General features: G+C 43.4%; 1 protein-coding gene and 1 pseudogene across 1 annotated transcript in view; one reads left to right on the plus strand and one right to left on the minus strand.

Annotated features, from left to right (window-relative positions):
• Nucleotides 1–8,834: 8,834 nt before the first annotated feature.
• Nucleotides 8,835–9,797, minus strand: LOC102877103 (annotated as a pseudogene).
• The window catches only part of SZT2 (seizure threshold 2 homolog (mouse)), a 54,943-nt gene continuing 46,763 nt past the window's right edge, over nt 9,796–17,975 (plus strand). The window contains exons 1-7 of the mRNA XM_006886620.1: nt 9,796–9,801; nt 9,955–10,080; nt 10,371–10,544; nt 10,841–11,011; nt 15,203–15,334; nt 16,014–16,155; nt 16,548–16,654. Coding sequence (XP_006886682.1) covers nt 9,796–9,801; nt 9,955–10,080; nt 10,371–10,544; nt 10,841–11,011; nt 15,203–15,334; nt 16,014–16,155; nt 16,548–16,654 — 858 coding nt within the window. The remainder of the gene's footprint in view (nt 9,802–9,954; nt 10,081–10,370; nt 10,545–10,840; nt 11,012–15,202; nt 15,335–16,013; nt 16,156–16,547; nt 16,655–17,975) is intronic.

The following is a 17,975-nucleotide window of genomic DNA, read 5'->3' on the forward strand; positions in this document are numbered from 1 at the left end:
TTATAGACAGTGAAAATAGTTACTGCTTATTGAGTGTTTATTAAATTCTGTTTTATTTTGGTAAAATTCCATTGAATTAGACATGGGCCTTAAAGAAATTGACCTCAGCCATATGGGATAATAAGCAGCAGAACCAGCATTTGATCTTAGTCACTAGCACTAGAGTGCATACTTTTAACTGAGGAGGAGACTAGTCAGAGATGAGGCTAGGAGTTTTTGGTTGAGGCCACATTACAGATGCAGAACTTTCACATAAATATAGTAGTAAAGAGGTTTCAGATAGTTCAGGGGGAAAGTCTACAATATTTTATAAAAGTCTTTTACCAGAAGGCAGCACAAGGATTAGAAAACACTCACAGTATCATTCAGACCTTACAAAGGGACAGTGCAAACACAGGTTAATGAGATGGACACGTTCAACCTGGTTTACATGGTATGCAGCACAGTGCTTGATAATGTTTTATTCATCTTGATAAAAATGGTATGTAGGCTCAATAAATGTCTCAAAGAATGATAGGCTTCCTCTATTACTGTCCTAACTTCCGATTTAATTGCATCAACATCCATATGAAGCTGCTATCAGTGATGAAATTAAGGCCTGGAAAATTTAAGTAATCTGTCCAAGGTTACCTAGATAGAAAGTAACAGAACTAGATTTGAATTCAAGTCTCTGACTCCAAAACCCTGCTTTGTCTTTGGTAGAATACTCCAAGAGTAATGCACTTCAGAGTATGGGGAATTCACAGTTGGGGAATGAGAGAATAGATGCTGTGAGAGGGATTTTGAAATTATCATTTATCAAAGTTCATAGAGTTTCCAGAGGCATGTGGTTTAGGAAGTGGATACCACTCTGGTTGCTAGAAGGGACTATTCCTCAGAGAAGGACATGATATTGGAAAGGGTGGAGGGTTGGCAAAGTAGAGGAATACCCTCAACCACGTGAATTGACATGGTGACTGCTGCAGTGAGCTCTTGTGTGTCAGGCACAGGATAGAACAAGGTTCACATCTTTTGTTCATAGGGTCACTATGAGTCGTACTCGACGGCACCTACCAACAGCAACATTTTAAAAAGTTCATTTAGTAAACTCATAAGAGCCACTAATTAGAAGATAGAATGCCTGTTTCTGCCCCTCTAATACTAACTATGAACTTCTGTTTCTCTCTTTTTAACTCTGATCCATTGTGGGCCAGACCTCCCTTACCTGGTTTTTCCTTGAGCGGAAGCCCTCTATGAGGTGGATTGATTCAGTGACTGGGTAATCGGGATGGGTGTATCAGAGACAGTGTAATTGGCACAGGACAGAGCAGAGTTTAGGGCTGTTGTATATAGGGTCACTATGAGTCACAAGCTACTCGATGGCACATAACAACAACAACAACTGAAACAAGCTGGCATGGAGATGAATGATGGTAAATGACTACAAAATATTAAAGAACAGCAAAAGGAAAATTTATGTCAAGATTAATGTTAAGAGATCCGAGATGGCAGCGGAGGCAGAGACAGCGTGGTGAGCTGCGGGAGCAGCGAACCACTTAAAGCAGGGCCATTATGGCCTTCTACAGACTTCAGCTTATTGATAATTGAACACTTAAACAGTTGATGACTGGCCCTCAGTGAAGATCAAGGCTCAACAACAGGAATTCAAGGATTCCCAAGGAGGAATGGGTGAGTTTCCTGGCTCCCAACCCCCTCCCGCAGAGCCCGCGCTGCGCCGCACAGCCACTGCAGCTCCATGAGGCTTCCACAGCCGGAACCAATGGATTCCCTCACCCAGGATGGATGCTGGGCACCAGTCCTCCTCAAGACTGGTACAGTGAAGCCACCACACTGCCGCAAGGTGGACTTGTTCTGGAGAGAATTCTTGGAGCCAGGATGGTGGCAGTGGGGGAAGTGGGCACCAGCCGGCCGCCCGCACAAGAGGGGCCACGCAGCCGCCAAGTGCCCGTGCGATGGGGTGGCAGGGGTGCGCCCCCAACGGCCATCTGTGCTGAGGGGGGCCGCGCGCCCGCGCTGGGTGGGGGCGCACAACCCGCTGCCTGCTTGCATAGGAAGTGGGGGATGGGATGCATGCCCACCATCTGCAGGTTTGGGTTTCCTTGGACAGGCCAAAAAAAGACGATTACCTATACAATGGATTGCTGAAAGTCACTGTGAGTCTGATGACCTTAACAGTGGCAGCATGCACAAGAGGACCGACATCCTAAATGCACCACATATTTTGTTCTGTTGAATGCTTCTGCCAGAAGATGGTTAGACCTGGGGGCAGTCTGTTCACAATTCTCAGGTTCCCTTTATCACATATAAAGGGGGAGGGCAGTGACACCTACTTCAAAATATAGTATGACCACTTATGGGGGGGGGGTAAAAGTGGCAGTGCTGCAATTGGAGACACTATCCCTGACCACAGAGTCCTCAGTCAGGCGAGGGGACCAGACTGAGGTAGGGGCAATTGGAGGGGGAGTATACCAGCCCGCTCCTGGGGAGTGTTGCCCTGCTCGGGATGGGCTGCCCTCGGCCCCCTGCTTGGGGCGAGCTGTCGCGGCCCTCTGCCCGGGGTGGGCTGCCCTCGGCCCCTGGCTCTGGGCGAGCTGTCGCGGCCCTCAGGGTGAGCTCCTCTGTCCCCAGATTGTGCCATCTGATCCCTGGGTGGGGAAGGAAAAAAAAAAAGAATGCCTAGGGTATCCAGAGAATGTTACCTAGGCCACCTTCTGCCACCCCCCCCCCCAGTAAACCTGAAAGCAACACTCTCATAGCCCTTGTATTTGTAACTCACAAGTTTGTTCTCTCTAGGTTTGTTCCCTTTCCTATAGGTAACCTTAACACTGAGTTTTACTCCAGAATTGACCCTGAACCCAGTGCCAGTGACAAAAAGGAAATACAACTGACAGCTAAGGAAGTAATGGAGGATGGAGCCTCTGGGTTCAACCAGCCATCCCCACTGGACCCACTTGGGAAAACACTTTGCAGTCCAGAGGGGAGTAAATGACAGGAAAATATCTTCTAAACAGAGCAAGAAGGCAAGCAGCTTTAACCCAAGACCACCAGTAAGGAGATAAAGCATCCTCCCTTCCCCCCTTTACATCTACGCGCCTGTTCAGCATGAAGAAGCCAGACAGTCGGCATCCAATTCCCAAATCAATAAAACAGTTGGTTTAATTACCATTGGAAAATGCTTGTCATTCCTCTGTAGCATCTGGTCCCCACTGGACCCTCATCATTTCCTTCACCTGCTCCCCCCACCGACCAAACTGTGCAGCTCTGCAACTGCATCATGGCCTATCCTTACCCTTCTGCCCCCAACCCTCACCTCCTTGTACCCCCAATATGTTTTTCCCAATAAAAAGGGAAAAAAAGATTAATGTTAAGATCTTAACCATAAGTAACAATTTGCCTTTCTTTGGAAGATAAAGAGAATTAATTTATTTTGCAAATTTTTATTGAGCATCCAGAGGGAGTTCTGGTGGTATAGTCTGTAGAAAGTTATGCTGCTTAATCCAAAGGCTGCACACATCCCTCTGATAGTTCAAATCTTCCAGCAGTTCCTCATTTCCTTCTGTGGGATCGACAGCATTCCAAAATCTTGTTGGAAGGTCAGCTGGGAGGCGGTTCTGATTTGATGGCAAAGAGTTTGATTTTGCATTTTGAGTATGTACCAGACATTGTACTAGGCTGGGGGATAAATTGATGAATTGAACAAACTGTTGAATTGGAATGTTTTTTCTGTAAGGAGCTCTGATGACATAGTAGGTAAGTAGTTGTGCTCCCAAACCCAGACGCAGGCAGTCCAAATCCACAGCTCTTCTGCAAGAGAAAGATGAGAAAGTCTCCTCCTGTGCAGCTTACAGCACCAGAAATGTTCAGGATCAGCTGTGAGTTGGTTCTGACTCGGTGGCAGTTGAGGAACTTTTTTCCTTGTTTTGATGATGTTCTGAGCCCCAACCTGTTCTTTTTCAGACAAGAACCTTCTCAGGGATCTAGCATAGACAGTTCAGATAAGAGAAGTCACTAATACGCGATCCACAATGGGTCAGTCTGTCATGTAAAGAGTGTGCCTAGTCTTAGCCAATAAATAATTCCTTTTTTTTTCTTTTGAGCATTTGGCAGTAATGTTGTTAATTGTCATTCTGTTGACTTCTGATGGACTGTATGTACAACAGAGCTAACCCTTGCCCTATCCTGTGTCATCCTCACAGTCTTTGTGATGCTCAAGCACATTGTTTCTGAGGGTCTTTTCCTCATATGACCTAGCTTTTCAAGCATGATGTTCTTTTCTAATAACTGATCCCTACCTGACAACATGCCCAAAGTCTTAAAAGGCGATCTAGCTGTACTTCTTTATCAAGACTTGTTTGTTCTTTTGGCAGTCCATGGTGTATTCAGAACTCTTCATTAATACTACAGTTGAAAGGCATCAATTCTTTGGTCTTCTTTACAGCTCTCCTGTCTGTATAAAACCATTGAAGATATGTTGGCTTGACTTAGGTACACCAGAGTCTTTAAAATGTTGATCTGTCTCTTCTCTATCATCATGCTGCCAGTTGGCCCAGTGGTAGACTTCTTGTCTTCTTGATATTAAGCTTCAATCCATATTGAAGACTATGGCCCTTGACTTTCTGCAACAAGCCCTTCAGTTCCTACTCAATTTTAGCAAGCAAGGTTGTGTCATCCGCATATCACAAGTTGTTGACATGTCTTCTTCCAATCCTGATGCCACATTCCTCCTCATAAAGTCCAGCCTCCCGAATGATCGAATGATCTGTTCTATGTATGTATGTGTGTCTCTGTGTGTGTCTGTGTGTGTGTGTAAATAAATAAAGGTATGGAGACAGAATGCATGATGCGCTCCTTTCCTAATCTTGAACCATGCAGGGTTTCCTTGCTGTGTTCTGAGGACTGCTTCCTGGTCCTAGTATAGGTTTCACATGAGCACAATCAGGTATTCTGGGATTCCCATTCTTCTCAAGGTTGCCCACAATTGGTCATGATCCACACAGTCAAATGCCTTGTATAGTTGATGAAACATAGATAGACATTCCTCTGTTACTCTTTGCTTTCTACCAAGATCCATCTGACATTGGCAGTAATGTGTCTAGTGCCACGACCTCTTCTAAACTCAGCTTATATTTCTGATAGTTCTCTGTTAATGTAATGTTCCAATTGTTTTTGGATGATCTTCAGCAGGATTTTGCTTGTGTGTGATATTAGTGATATTGTTAGGTAATTTCCACACTCTGTCGGGTTACCTTTTCTTGGAATGGGAATAAATATAGATTTCTTCTAGTCAGTTGACCAAGTAGTTGTCCTCCAGATTTCTTGGCATAACCTAGTGAGCACATCCAGGGAATTAACTCTTCAAATATGTCAACTGGTATTCCTGGGGCCTTGTTTTTTGCTAATTCTTTAAGAGCAGCCTGAACTTCCTCCATCATCACCATTGCCTCTTGATCATATGTTGTTTCTTTAAATTCTTCTGTATCAGCCAGTTCATTTTGGTATAGTGCCTCTGTGTAAACCTTCCATCTTCTTTTAATGCTTCCTGGATCATTCAGTATTCTTAGCCAAATATGCTCAGGTCCCTTTCTCTGTGTGTATGTGTTTATGCATGTATCTCTGTCTCTATGTGTGTGTCTCTAGATGTCTTTCTCTCTGGGTATGTCTCTCTTTCTCTGTCTGTAGATCAGAATCCCCATTGTAGCCGCCTTGCTGTGTGACCCAAAAACCCCATCTTACTACCTTAGGCCAGTCTACTTGTTCTTATGCCATTTCTTTGCCTTTGGACTAACTATGTTTCCTAGTACTCCTTACCATCTTTTACTATCCAGTGTTAAACTCTTTAACTCCATGGTTTCAGAGGTTCTCAGCACAGGGATCCTGTATCCAACGATACGCTCCACTCTCAGTCTTTCTGCTTGACAGTAATGAGCATCTCCCCACTTCCACCTGCACTAACCTCTGAGATTTGGCTCTTTAAGTCTAGTGGAATAGTAGAGTTGAACAGAACCCTGGGGGATGGGACATAGACACTGTTTGCATGTGATTGTTGTGGGGGTTTTTAGAGGCAATAAATCTCTTGGCGAAAGATTACCCACCCTTCTCTCACAGAGCAGTTAGTGGATTTAAACTGAGTACCTTTGGGTTTGCAACACTGCTTCTTACCACTAGGCCCCCAGAGCTCCTACTCAGTCATTTTGTGGGAGTTACAAGACGATGGCAGGATTTGCCATATTAAAGTAGTTTACACAGGCACTGTGCTGACCATTTCATATGCATGATTTCACTTAGTCTACATAGCATCAGTATTTGATTGTTACTATTATTGAAGGCACTGATGCTAAAGAAGGTTAAGTACCTTTCTTGAGATCTGATGGAGCTCTGGTGATGTAGTCTTTAAGGAGTTGTGCTGCTAATCCAAAGGCTGAGCCTCTGACAGTTGGCATCTACCAGCAGCTGCAAGGGAGAAAGATGAGAAATCTCCTCTCAGAAAATCCGTTAGAGGTTCTGCTACGTGTTGTTTCCAACACAATAATGGTGAGTTTGAAGTTTCATAGTTTATAGGTGACAGAAGTGGAATTTCAGAGACACTTTTTCTGAGTCGGAACTTGGGCTTTACCTCTGCACTGTACTGTTTAATGCCTTCTAGGTGCTCAGTAATTGTGAGCTTATTAATTGAGAGCCTTCTGCTTTTACCTCTCCATTCCCAGAATTTGTTTTTCTCTTTATCCAATTTTTCCTGATTGGCTAAGAAGAAAGGTTTCTTTAGTCTTTAGCCATCCCATATCTGCTCTTCACCCTCTTTTCCGACACCAGACATCTTTCATAGTTATTTTATTTTCAAGGATTTTTGTGTCTTTCCTATGTGAACTTCTTGATTTGAGGGGGAAAAAAATCTTTATTTCCTTTCAACATCACACTTTTAAAAAAAATTTCTATTGGTTTGCTTACAAAGTTCATTTACATTGTGTGTTTCATACAATATTTCCCATGCATTATGTTTTATAAAATTGTCACTGGACTATGTCTGTCATTACCCTGACTTTTCCGTTCCCTGCCAAATCTTTCTCATTTCCTTTATCCCTTCCCTTTACCCTCCAAGTTGTCCAGCCCTGTGGTTTTGCCCCTACCCATCCTCACCTCTCTGCTCTCACCTCTTTCCTCACGGATTCCCATACATGTTTTATTAGTTACCCTTCAGATTCCATTTCTTAATAGACAGCCATTGATTCTGTTCATCTTCATCCACATTCTTCAGTCCCACACAGTAGGACTCCTTCCTCCTCCCTATTCAAGAAAACAAGAGAAATTTGCATTTTGTCTATTACAAAATCCTCCTAGATTTCCTGCCACTCTTTCACTACTATCCCTCCACTGACCTCATCTGTGCATACCATTGCTCCATAACAACATTAAGGAAGTGAGGAATTTTCTAGATAAGGATTAACTAGGAGGTCAACAGCACAGATGTTGGAGGAATTCAGACCAGATGATCCTGCTTTTCTCTGTGGAACAGTAGGCAAATTTATCTGTGTGTGAAAAGGTTGAGAGATAAAAACCTGAAGAAAATAGGAATGTTACTGACCAGGGAAAAGTCCTGGCACCATTGGCAAGTTGTTTCTTTCCATCAATGATGCACCCACTATATATAGTGTTTATGTAGATAAGGGAGAATGCTGATTCATCCCAAGTCAAGATTTGTTAGGGCTTGTGTAGTGGAAGAACAAGGACATGGCCAAGAAAATTGATGCTTAGTTAGCACATTGGTGAGTTCATGGCCTCTGAGGCCAAGGAAACAAAAAATTCAAGTCTTCTCTCACTCCCGTCACCTTTGGTGGAGCTATTGCTATTCTCAGCCACAGCTGCCAAGAAAATTCGTTTTTTAAAAATAATAATAATAAAAAATTCAAGTCTTGACAGCTGAAGAATAGAAGGATCAGAGATTGTAACCCTCAGAAGTTTAATTTTGAAGTCCTGGGAGGCTTACCATTCCCTCTCTGCGGACATGACTTACAAGGAGTAACCATTTGACACTGATTCAGTGGATTCTAGATTTACAGAGCATATACTCTGTATTTAGCAGTGTGGCAAGCACAAGGTCACAAAAATAGAACAAAGCAGTTTCTGCCTTCAGATAACTTATATTTTAGAAAAATTTATACAGAGACATTTGTGAATATGGAAAGGTCCCATCATCTACACAGAGACTATTGTAGGGGAATGGGTGCAGACAGTGGACTGTGTCAGAGGAATGCTTTGCGTGGGAGTTGGGGTAAACTTTTACCTCTGCTGCATTGCTTCCCAATTAAAGGGGAGCTCCTTGAACAAGTTACTTGTATAATAATCTTTATATACAAGGAACAAAGGGAATTTTTTTAGAATTAAATATGTACTCTATTTTTATGAATAGTCCTGAACAGGGCTCAGCAGTATCTGATCAGTAGCCACAGATCTAGCAGCAAAAGTAAATCTTGGGAGTACAAAATGTTTCCACTTCAGGTCTTCCTTCTACCCCCAGATTTTAAGTCCCTCCAGTGAATAGGTTATCACATTTTATAGGGTAGATGGTGAAATGCATTAATATAGTAAATACTAATAGGTGGTGATTAATAGCTCAGTTTATTAACTAGTTTAATAAAGTAAAACCATACAGTGAAAATAACAGTTCTTTATAAAAAGCTTTTCTTTTTAATGAAAAGAAGAGGTGCAGGCGATTTGTCTTCTTAACTTGTGACAGTCGGAAGAACAATGCATCCTTGTGAGCAAAGGTGACAGACAGGCTGTCCATGGTAAGCAACGCTAGCATGTCGAGGCCATGGGGTGCTTCTAAACATCACTGGTCACATCAGCTCCCCTTGGGTGTGCCTCTTCATCCTCGAGTATAGACTCACTGTATCATCCATCACAAAGTCATACAGCACCCTGACCCGGGAGTCATAGTGCGGCCGACTGTCATAGTATTCAGATGCGATTTTCCTCACCAGTGGAAGCTTTTTGCCAGGAATGTTGGGAAAGTCATGATGTTCATTATGATAACCCACACTGAAGGTAAGGAGAGTCAGAGGTCCGTAGTAAGTTTCATGTCCCTTTAAGAACATGTCATGCTTGGCTATAAAATGTCCAGAAATTGGGTGCAAACCCAGACCAAGGAAGGATGCTACCAACATATATACTAAAGATTTAACTCCCAGAAGGTGGTAAATAAAAATGTCAAAAGTGATCTAGACTACAACATTGATCATCTCCAGGGAAGAAATGGATTTTAGATTGATGAATAGAGGGTGAAAAGCATAAAAGAAAGGTTGAAGAACAACCCATACAAACTTCCTCAGAGTGGTACAGAAAAACCAGCCCTCAAAATCGGTGGAAATATCCATATCAACGCCGTTATTTCCAAGGTATCGATGGTGGTCCATGTGATACCTCTTAAAAGAAATGGAATGTGGAACACCAATAGGCAAGTTAGCAAACATTCCAAACCAGCGATTCCACATGGCTTTGTAGTGCCCAAAGGAACTGTTGTGGGAAATCTTGTGAATTGCCAAAGTCACTGAGTGATGAATGCAGCCACCAAAGGCATAAGCCCAAAACAGAAGTCATTTCCAGTTCAAGTCCTTCTTCACCAGGTACAGTGCCACCAACTGGGTGATGACCATCCCAGTCACAGTCCATATCAGGTTGGAGTCAGACTTCATCAAGGACTTTATCTCTGGGTACTTTGCCAGGTTCTTCTGGCGCCGGTCTGTCTGCTGCTGGTCGATGTAGACCCACTCGAAGTCTTCTCGCAAAACACGGCTCCCCATGGCGGTGGCCCTGCTCTAGCTCCCCTCCCGGGTGCGGCTGTCGGGGTCCTTGACTCCAGCACAGTGAGGGCAGCACTGGCCACGCCGGTGGGTGGAGCCGTCCGTGAGCGGAACAAAGGGAATTTGTATAGACTTATGAATGTTTCTTTGTCCCCAGGTGGAAGAAGCCGGGCAAGTGTTCCTGTTGATGAAAAAGGATTATCGAATCTCCCGAAATGTTCGCCTCGCTTGGTTCCTCAATCATCTGCATCAGACTGTGCAGGCCACGCCTCAGGAGTTGCTGGTGAGGCCTGGAGTCAGGCAGGCTATGAGAGAGGCAGGAGGGTCCTGGAAAGAGCCAGAGGAGTCTAACTGAGGGTTTTACGTCTGGGAGGTACAGTAACTTTGCCTAAAAAGTGATTCCATAATGGAAACGGATAATTTTTCCCAGTAATGAGGAGTGAATGTTTGATTGGCTTCGAGGAGATGGGGACAGTTACGTGTCATTTTGGGAGTAGAATTCAGGGCCTGGTAAGGAAGAAATGATTCTTCTTTGACTCCTTACTTTTTCTTTTCTTTTTTTACTCATTTCAGCTTCAGTCTGAGCAGGAATTGGAAATCCTCAGTGTCCTGCCTCCTGGCTGGCAACCAGATGAGCCAGTGGTCCCAAGGCCATTCCTCCTTGTTCCTTCTACCCGGGTCACCTTCCTCGCTTGGCAGTATCGCTTTGTCATTGAGCTGGACCTTAGCCCTTCTACGGGCATTGTGGTGAGGAGTTTGAGGGGACATACAAGGCGACAGGGCGGGGGCAGGGAGAGTACAGAAGAGAGAGGCACAGAGGGCAGGAGAAGTAAAAAGTGATCTCAGCTTGCCTCTGTGGGAAGGAGACAGGCATGTAAAGGAATGGTAAGTATTTAAAAACAGATCTTTTCCCATCTGAGGCACGGTGTTTAGTTGTGAGATCAGTTTAAGGATCCCACTGACCCTCGGAGCTACTTGTTTCTGCCTTCTGCCAAGGGCTGTCTGGTCACCATTGAGAAATCTTTTTCTTCATTGTTTTTCAGGATGATTCCACAGGGGAGATCTTGTTTGATGAAGTTTTTCACGCCCTCTCCCGCTGCCTAGGTGGGCTGCTTCGGCCCTTCAGAGTCCCTGGGTCTTGCATCGACTTCCAACCCGAAATCTATGTAACTATCCAGGCTTATTCTTCAATCATTGGCCTGCAGTCCCACCAGGTACTGTATTGTGTGTCCGGGTTTATTCCTTCAGACTAATTTTTGATAGACCACAAACCCTGGCACTACTATTCATGTCCAGAGTCTCCAGTTCTGTTGGCTCGAATCTTTGTCATTCCTCCTATAACTTCCCTTGGTTCTGGTGACTGAGTATCTGTTTTCTTTGTTCTTCCTTCCTCCTCTTCTTCTATCAGATATTTTACTGGTTTTATTCACAAGAGATGGCTTTTTTAAAATTTTATTATTTGTGTGTACCATCAAATCAGATCTGACTGATATAGGAGGAGATTGTCCCTCCTTCCCCGGCAGAGCATCTGGTGGACTCGAACCGTGCATCTCTGGGATTGCAGTGCAGCTTCTTGCCACTAGGCCACCAGAGCTCCCCCAAGAGATGGCTTTTTAAATAGCTTAATGTTTTGAAATATAACAAATACCAAGGAAAATAATTTCTATCAAGTACAAAAAGGTTCTTTTCACTGAAGGCCTTGTGGACTGTGGACGATATGGCAGCATAATTCTGACCACACAGATAATTAATTACAGGGCTTATCCAGCACTCAGGCAGGCTAGCAGAAAGCACTCCTTTTGGAGATTGGCCAACTCTGTAACTGGAATATCTGTTTTTGTCTTAGATAAACATTCCCCCAGTTTTACCTCATCTGCTCTTAACCACCCCTTAACTCATTGCTAGGGATTTGTCCTGGCCCTCCTCTGATGACTACATTATCAAACTGGCTTTCAGAGATAAGAGATATAAAAATACTATCTGATAATCTGAAACATACAACACAGTTGGAACATGCCTGCATCTCAGGACAGGAACTGCTAGCCCTTTGCCTAGTTTCAAGTGCCTTCCTTGTTGTTGCTTGTTGCTGTGTGCCTCTAGTCAGAACCAATCCATAGCTGACCCTCCAGTGTGTTTTCAGAGGCAGTTAATCACACAGGAGGAGATTGCCCACCCTTCTTTTGAGGAGCAGCTGGTGGATTTGAACAGTGTGCCTTTGGGATTGCTATAGTTAATTAAATAAAATGAAATTGTAGTTGATTTAATGGCATATAACAACAATAATATACGTTTATATACATACACAGTTGTTGTGTGCTGTTAAGTTAGAACCAACCCTTAAATGACCATTAAACAGTTTTTCAGAGACAGTAAATTGCACAAGAAGAGATTGCCCATTCTTTTCCCATGGAGCAGCTGGTGGATTTAAACCACATGCCTTTGAAATTGCAGTGCCATTCCTTACCACTATGCCACCAGAGTTACATGTGTATGATATTGTTGTTGTTGTTGTTGTTACGTGCCATCGAGTCATTTACGACTCGTAGCAACCCTATGTACAAGAGCCCTAAACGCCGTTCTATCCTGTGCCAACCTCGCTGTCTCAAACACATTCATTCCCACCACTCCACTCACAGAATTGATCCATCTTATCGAGGGTCTTCCTCTCCTGCGCCGTCCCTCCACTCTTCCAAACATGATGTCCCTCTCCAAGGACCAGTCCATCCTTGCAACATGCCCAAAGTATGTCAGACGAAGCGTATACACCACCCCAAATATAAATATGTAAATAATATGGAAATTTCCCCATGTTTGTAAATAATCTGAAAATGTTAATTGCTATTCAGTTGTGCTACTGCAAAACCTATACCTAGACCAAGAAGCTGTTGTGCAAACAGAGCAAGGGAATGCTGGTTTAAAATTAAAAAAGGCACGTGTCAAGGTTTTTGGTTTTTTTGTTGTTGTTGTTGTTTTTCATTAATAGTTGGTTTATTTAAACACGTATCAAGGTTTTATCCTTTCTCCATATCCATTCCATCTGTATGCTGGGCAAATTATTTAAGGAGCTGGACTCTGAAGAAGACTGTGACATCAAGATTGGAAGAAGGATCACCAAAAACCTTCGGTATGCACTTTACACACTCTTGCTTGCTGAAAGTGAAATCTTGAAACACTTGCTGCAGAAGATCAGCCTTCAAGAAGATAAAAATCTCACCACTACATTGATAGGCAACATCATGATAAATGGAGAACAGATTGAAACTGCCAATGACTTTCTCTTACTTGGATCCACAATCTAGCAGTCATTTGGTACCAGCAGTCAGGAGATCAGGAGACATATTGCTCTGAGAAAGTGCAGTCAGGGACCTCTTCATATTACTGAGGAACAATGATGTTAGCTTGAGAACTAAAGTGCACTTGTTCAAACCATGGTTTTCTCCAGTCACTGCTATGCTGCTGAAAGTTAGACATTGAATAAGGATGACAGAAGAAAAATTGATGCCTTTGAGCTATAGTGTTGGAGAAGAGTGTTGAATATTCCATGAACTGCCAAAAGAACAAACAGATACGTCTTGGAGAGGGTGCAGGCAGAGTGCTCCTTGGAGACCACAGTGGTGAAGCGTCATCTTACATACTTTGGGCATGTTGCTAGGAGAGGCTATTCCTTAGAGAAGGACATCATGTTGGGAAGGTGGGGAGGTGGGGAACGAAAGACAGGAAGACCCTGAACCAAGTAGATTGACACAGTGACTGCAGCAGTGGGCTTGAGAGTGTCAGAGATTGTGAGGATGGCACAGGATAGGACAAGGTTCAAATCTGTTGTTCATAGAGTCGCTATGAGTTGTACAATATTATCATATACTTATAAGCATAAAATGTTTAGTCAAACCCTTATTGTGGGGACCCTTGAGTTACCTTCATTTTTGCTACTTTTAAAAATGCAGAGAATATCTTTCTCATCTTTTTATAGTTCATAGTTCCTAATTCTTTTTGTCTTCTCACAATCAGACCCAGCCATTCTGAAAAGGGAATGTGGAATAGTTGGTCCACAGTGGGGCAGGAGTTGGGAACACATGAGACGGGCTATAGGAGTCTTAGGGGAAAGGAAGAGAGTTCCTGAGGGATATACAGGGGCTTCCAGGGTTGTATAGAAACTTAAAAAAGAAGGGAAGAATGAGCGAAGATACAAAGAGAGAAAAGATGGAGAGATTAGATTTAGGGGTGAAAGAATAGGAGGAGACAGCTGATAGGTTCCCCCTTTTTCCCTGCAAGAATCTGAAGGAACAAGAAGAAACAGCTTTTTAATCTTTGTTGTTGTTGTTGTTATGTGCCGTCGAGTCGTTTTCGACTCATAGCGACCCTATGCATAACAGCCCTAAACCCTGCTCTATCCTGTGCCAATCGCATGGCCTCCGACACACCCACCCCGATTACCCCAGTCACCGAATCAATCCATCTCATAGAGGGTCTTCCCCTCCTGCGCCGTCCCTCCACCCTCCCAAGCATGATGTGCCTCTCCAAGGACCCATCCCTCCTGGCAACATGTCCAAAGTATGTCAGACGAAGCCCCAGAATCCTTGCCTCCAAGGAGTAGCTTGGTTTAATCCTCTCCAAGATGAATCTTAGAGACCAGTTTTTAGTAAGTGAGGTGGAGAGCAGTACAGCCTCAGGTTTAGATGAAGAGGATAGTTTATGTTGATTGGTTTTCTTTGTAAAGAAGGAGGTAGGAGCTATCTGCTGAGGTAAAGGGAAGAAAAGAGCATTCAGAGAACAAAATTATAGACCTTAAAAAAGAGGAGGTTTAGACAACCTCTGTGCACAGAATACTTAAGAATCCAAGAGAATCCAATTTTTATAAAAATGTGAGTTAGCCTCTTTATCTCCTTTTCTGCTGACAGCTGCTGGGCGGTGGTTTCTCTCCTTTCCCTTTTCTTCCCAGGCATCCTTTCTCCTCATCTTTCATTTTCACTGTAACTCTTTTGTGTGGCCTACCTTTCACTAGTTATGCCTCTGTATTAATAAACATTAGTAAACCTTTTTAACTTATTTTGCTAAAAAAAAAAGTGAGTTAGAATAAAAAGACTCATGTCAGACAGTTTATAGACAACATGCAGCCCAAAGTGGAAGAGCCTGGGAGATCTTATGGTGCCCCCATGTGGAAGATTGTAGAAGCTCAGTATAAGGGCTCAAAGCCAAGGAAGGTTGTGACATTATTGGTTGCCTCCCCTCTCCCCCCCCCCCCAATAAGGGTCTGGACTGTGTATCTGGACTGGGCCTTGAAGGTTCAAGACCTGCAGTCTCTTAGTGGGCTTGAAGTCAGGATCACCTAGATGGAGCTACGGAGAAGAAGTGAACCAGAGGGATAATGCCCTGTCTCTCTCTGACTTTTCCCTTGTGCTTCTTAGGTGCTGGTACAGGGCTGTCTTTTGGACCCTTCCCAGCGAGAGGTGTTCTTGCAGCACGTGTATGAGATGCTCTGCCACTTTGAAGATAAGGTGGCCACCATGCTACAGCAGCAGTATGACCCTCAGAGCCGGGTATGTGGGTGAGAAAGTGGGCAGAGACCATTAGAAGGATGAACAGCTAAGGACAGAAGGCAGAGAAGAGGAGCCACCCAATTGGGAGAAGAGGGAGAAAAGAGTTAAGAGCCAAGGATAGCAAGATAGCGCACACACGCAGCAACTTCCTTACAGAGTAGGGCTCTGATGGATGCCCACAGACTCAGAAATTCTTGTGAGGAAAACACTTGAAAGACATTTTGCTTGTATTTTTCCAGTCCTAGTACTTCTTCCCTAGTGAATCTTCAAAAGTGGTCATTTTCATCTCTGGTTGCTATTTTGTTCAGTCAAGGATAAAACTGCTTGAGTTGTATATGATGACTGATAGGGAAATATAATTGATATATTAAAGTTTTCATAATTAATAAAAAATTCTGGTAAAAGGCTGTAGTTAGAAGAAGATAGAGAAGCCCTGCTTTAGCACAGCTTGGTGCTTGTGTGCTTCCCTTCTGAGGTTCAGTATCTGAGCATGCACTGGCAGTTGAGGCAGAACCAGAGTTTAGCTCCCTTGTAGAGGGATTAGCGGATTCCCCTTGAGATCCTCACAGGATTAGGGCTGTCTGAGCTGGGTAGGGCAGGGCTTCAAATTCTGACTCTACTTAGTTTGGGTGAACAGCACTATCTGTACTACTTTCTCTTTTCTGTAACTTGGGGCCAGACAGAGGACCAGTCTCCAGATTCTGTGGAGCCCACAGGCCGGAAGGTGGGCATCTCTATGGTGACAGCAGATGTTGGACTGGTCAGTATGATTCGTCAGGGCATCTTGGCACTGCAGTTGCTGCCTTCCAACTCGAGTGCAGGTCAGTGGAAAATAGGGCCTTTAAAAGCTTTGGTGGGTTTGGGGAGATGGGGGTATTTTGGAAGAGGGTTATCAATAGTAGTAGAAGGTTCCAGGATATTAGTGAACCCCAGAGAGGAAGATATGTTTTTAAATATAAATCTGTGTTAGTGTAAATCTCACATACCTCAAGTTTTGACAACTATCAGGGACTCTGCTAGGGATGGTGGTTAGGGAGGAGCTGTAATCTGTCCCTAAAAGGAAGAAACAAAAGAGAAGGAAACATCTTTGAGGTGTGTAAAATCCTTTGCTTAGAGGATACTGAGGCCTTTAGGGTCCTCCCACTGATCACTTTGCTATGACAGTAAGTTGTTCAGTATCTCTGGTACTAAGTCTTGATGTTTCCTGCTTCAGGTATCATTGTGATCACAGATGGCGTGACCAGTGTACCCGATGTTGCTGTCTGTGAAACACTTCTGAACCAGCTTCGCAGTGGCACTGTAGCTTGTTCTTTTGTACAGGTGAGGATTTTACAGGAAAATGGAGAAATGGTTCTCACAAAGTTGTATATGACTGATTACTTTCTTCTAAGTGATGATGTCCCAGGTAAAGACAGTAACATAAGTACATGGTCAGGAGGGGTCATGTCTCAAACTGGATGTGTTGAAATAGTGTTGGAATAGAACTCAGCATCTTAATTTTCTTTCCTTAGAATGTGCAAGGCACAAAAACGATGCAGAATTTGAAATAAAATCATTTCAGTCCTGCTTCTCTCATTATTGTTTTGGTTGTAAGTGTCAGAAATCTCAGCCTAAACTAGTCTAAGCAATGGAGTAAAGGTATACTCAGGAAACAGCAGCTAACTTAGCTGAAGGAACAATAGGACGGGACCATTAGAGGTATGGGACAAAAGGCTGAAGGGGTAGGATACACCAAAGCATGGGAAACTGGTTCTTCTTTACTGAGGAGTTTGAGCCTAAATCTCTGAGTAATGCAGATATATAGAAACAGTCACTGGTTTCATAAAGTGCACTGTTGCTGCTAGGTGCAGGGCAGAAGAGGAGGCTAGACTTCCCAATAGGCTATTTATTGTAGTAGTCTAGATGAGAAAGGATCAGAGTTTAAAGACTGTCAACAGATGAGGGGTTAGGCATCGCAGAAGCACAGAAGGCTTAAGACCTAAGCCATCATATCAAGGGCTGGATAGGAGAAGGGAGGTGTTGAATGGGATAGGTGGGGGTAGAAGGGGATACTTGTAGAGCAGGAAAGAAATGGGTCAGACACACATGCCAAGTGTGGGGCAACAACACTGAATCTATAGGTTACTTCTGTAGTTGGGAAATGTCCTTTATCTGCTCCTTTCTATATAATGCTTCCTTGTCAGATTTTGTTCTAAAACGGAGCATTCAAATTTAGACAGACTAGGAAGAAGGATTAGCCATTCACTTCTGAAATAACAGGCTTTTGAAAACCATGTGTACAAAGAGCACATTTTTAGTAGACTAGCAGATAAGGCAACTGAGACTGAGCCCTCAAATATGGAAGCACAAAGGAGAAGGAACAGTTGTAAGCAGACACTAGTGATTGGAATATGAAATTTGAGAAACATGAATGTAGGAAAAAATTGAACATTGTTAAGAAAGAAATGGAACACATAAATATTGAAATACTAGGTATTGACAAAAGGAGATGGACTGGCATGGGACATTTTAAATCAGATAATCATATGATCTACTATGCCAGAGATGGAAAGGTAAGGGGGAAATGTGGTTGCTTTCATAGTTAAGAAAAGTCATATCTAGATGCATATTGATACACAGTGTTGTGAGTGACAGGATAATA

Source organism: Elephantulus edwardii, unplaced genomic scaffold, assembly GCF_000299155.1.
Source record: "Elephantulus edwardii isolate Elephantulus edwardi_28Jun2011 unplaced genomic scaffold, EleEdw1.0 scaffold00049, whole genome shotgun sequence".
In the NCBI taxonomy this organism is placed as follows: Eukaryota; Metazoa; Chordata; class Mammalia; order Macroscelidea; family Macroscelididae; genus Elephantulus; species Elephantulus edwardii.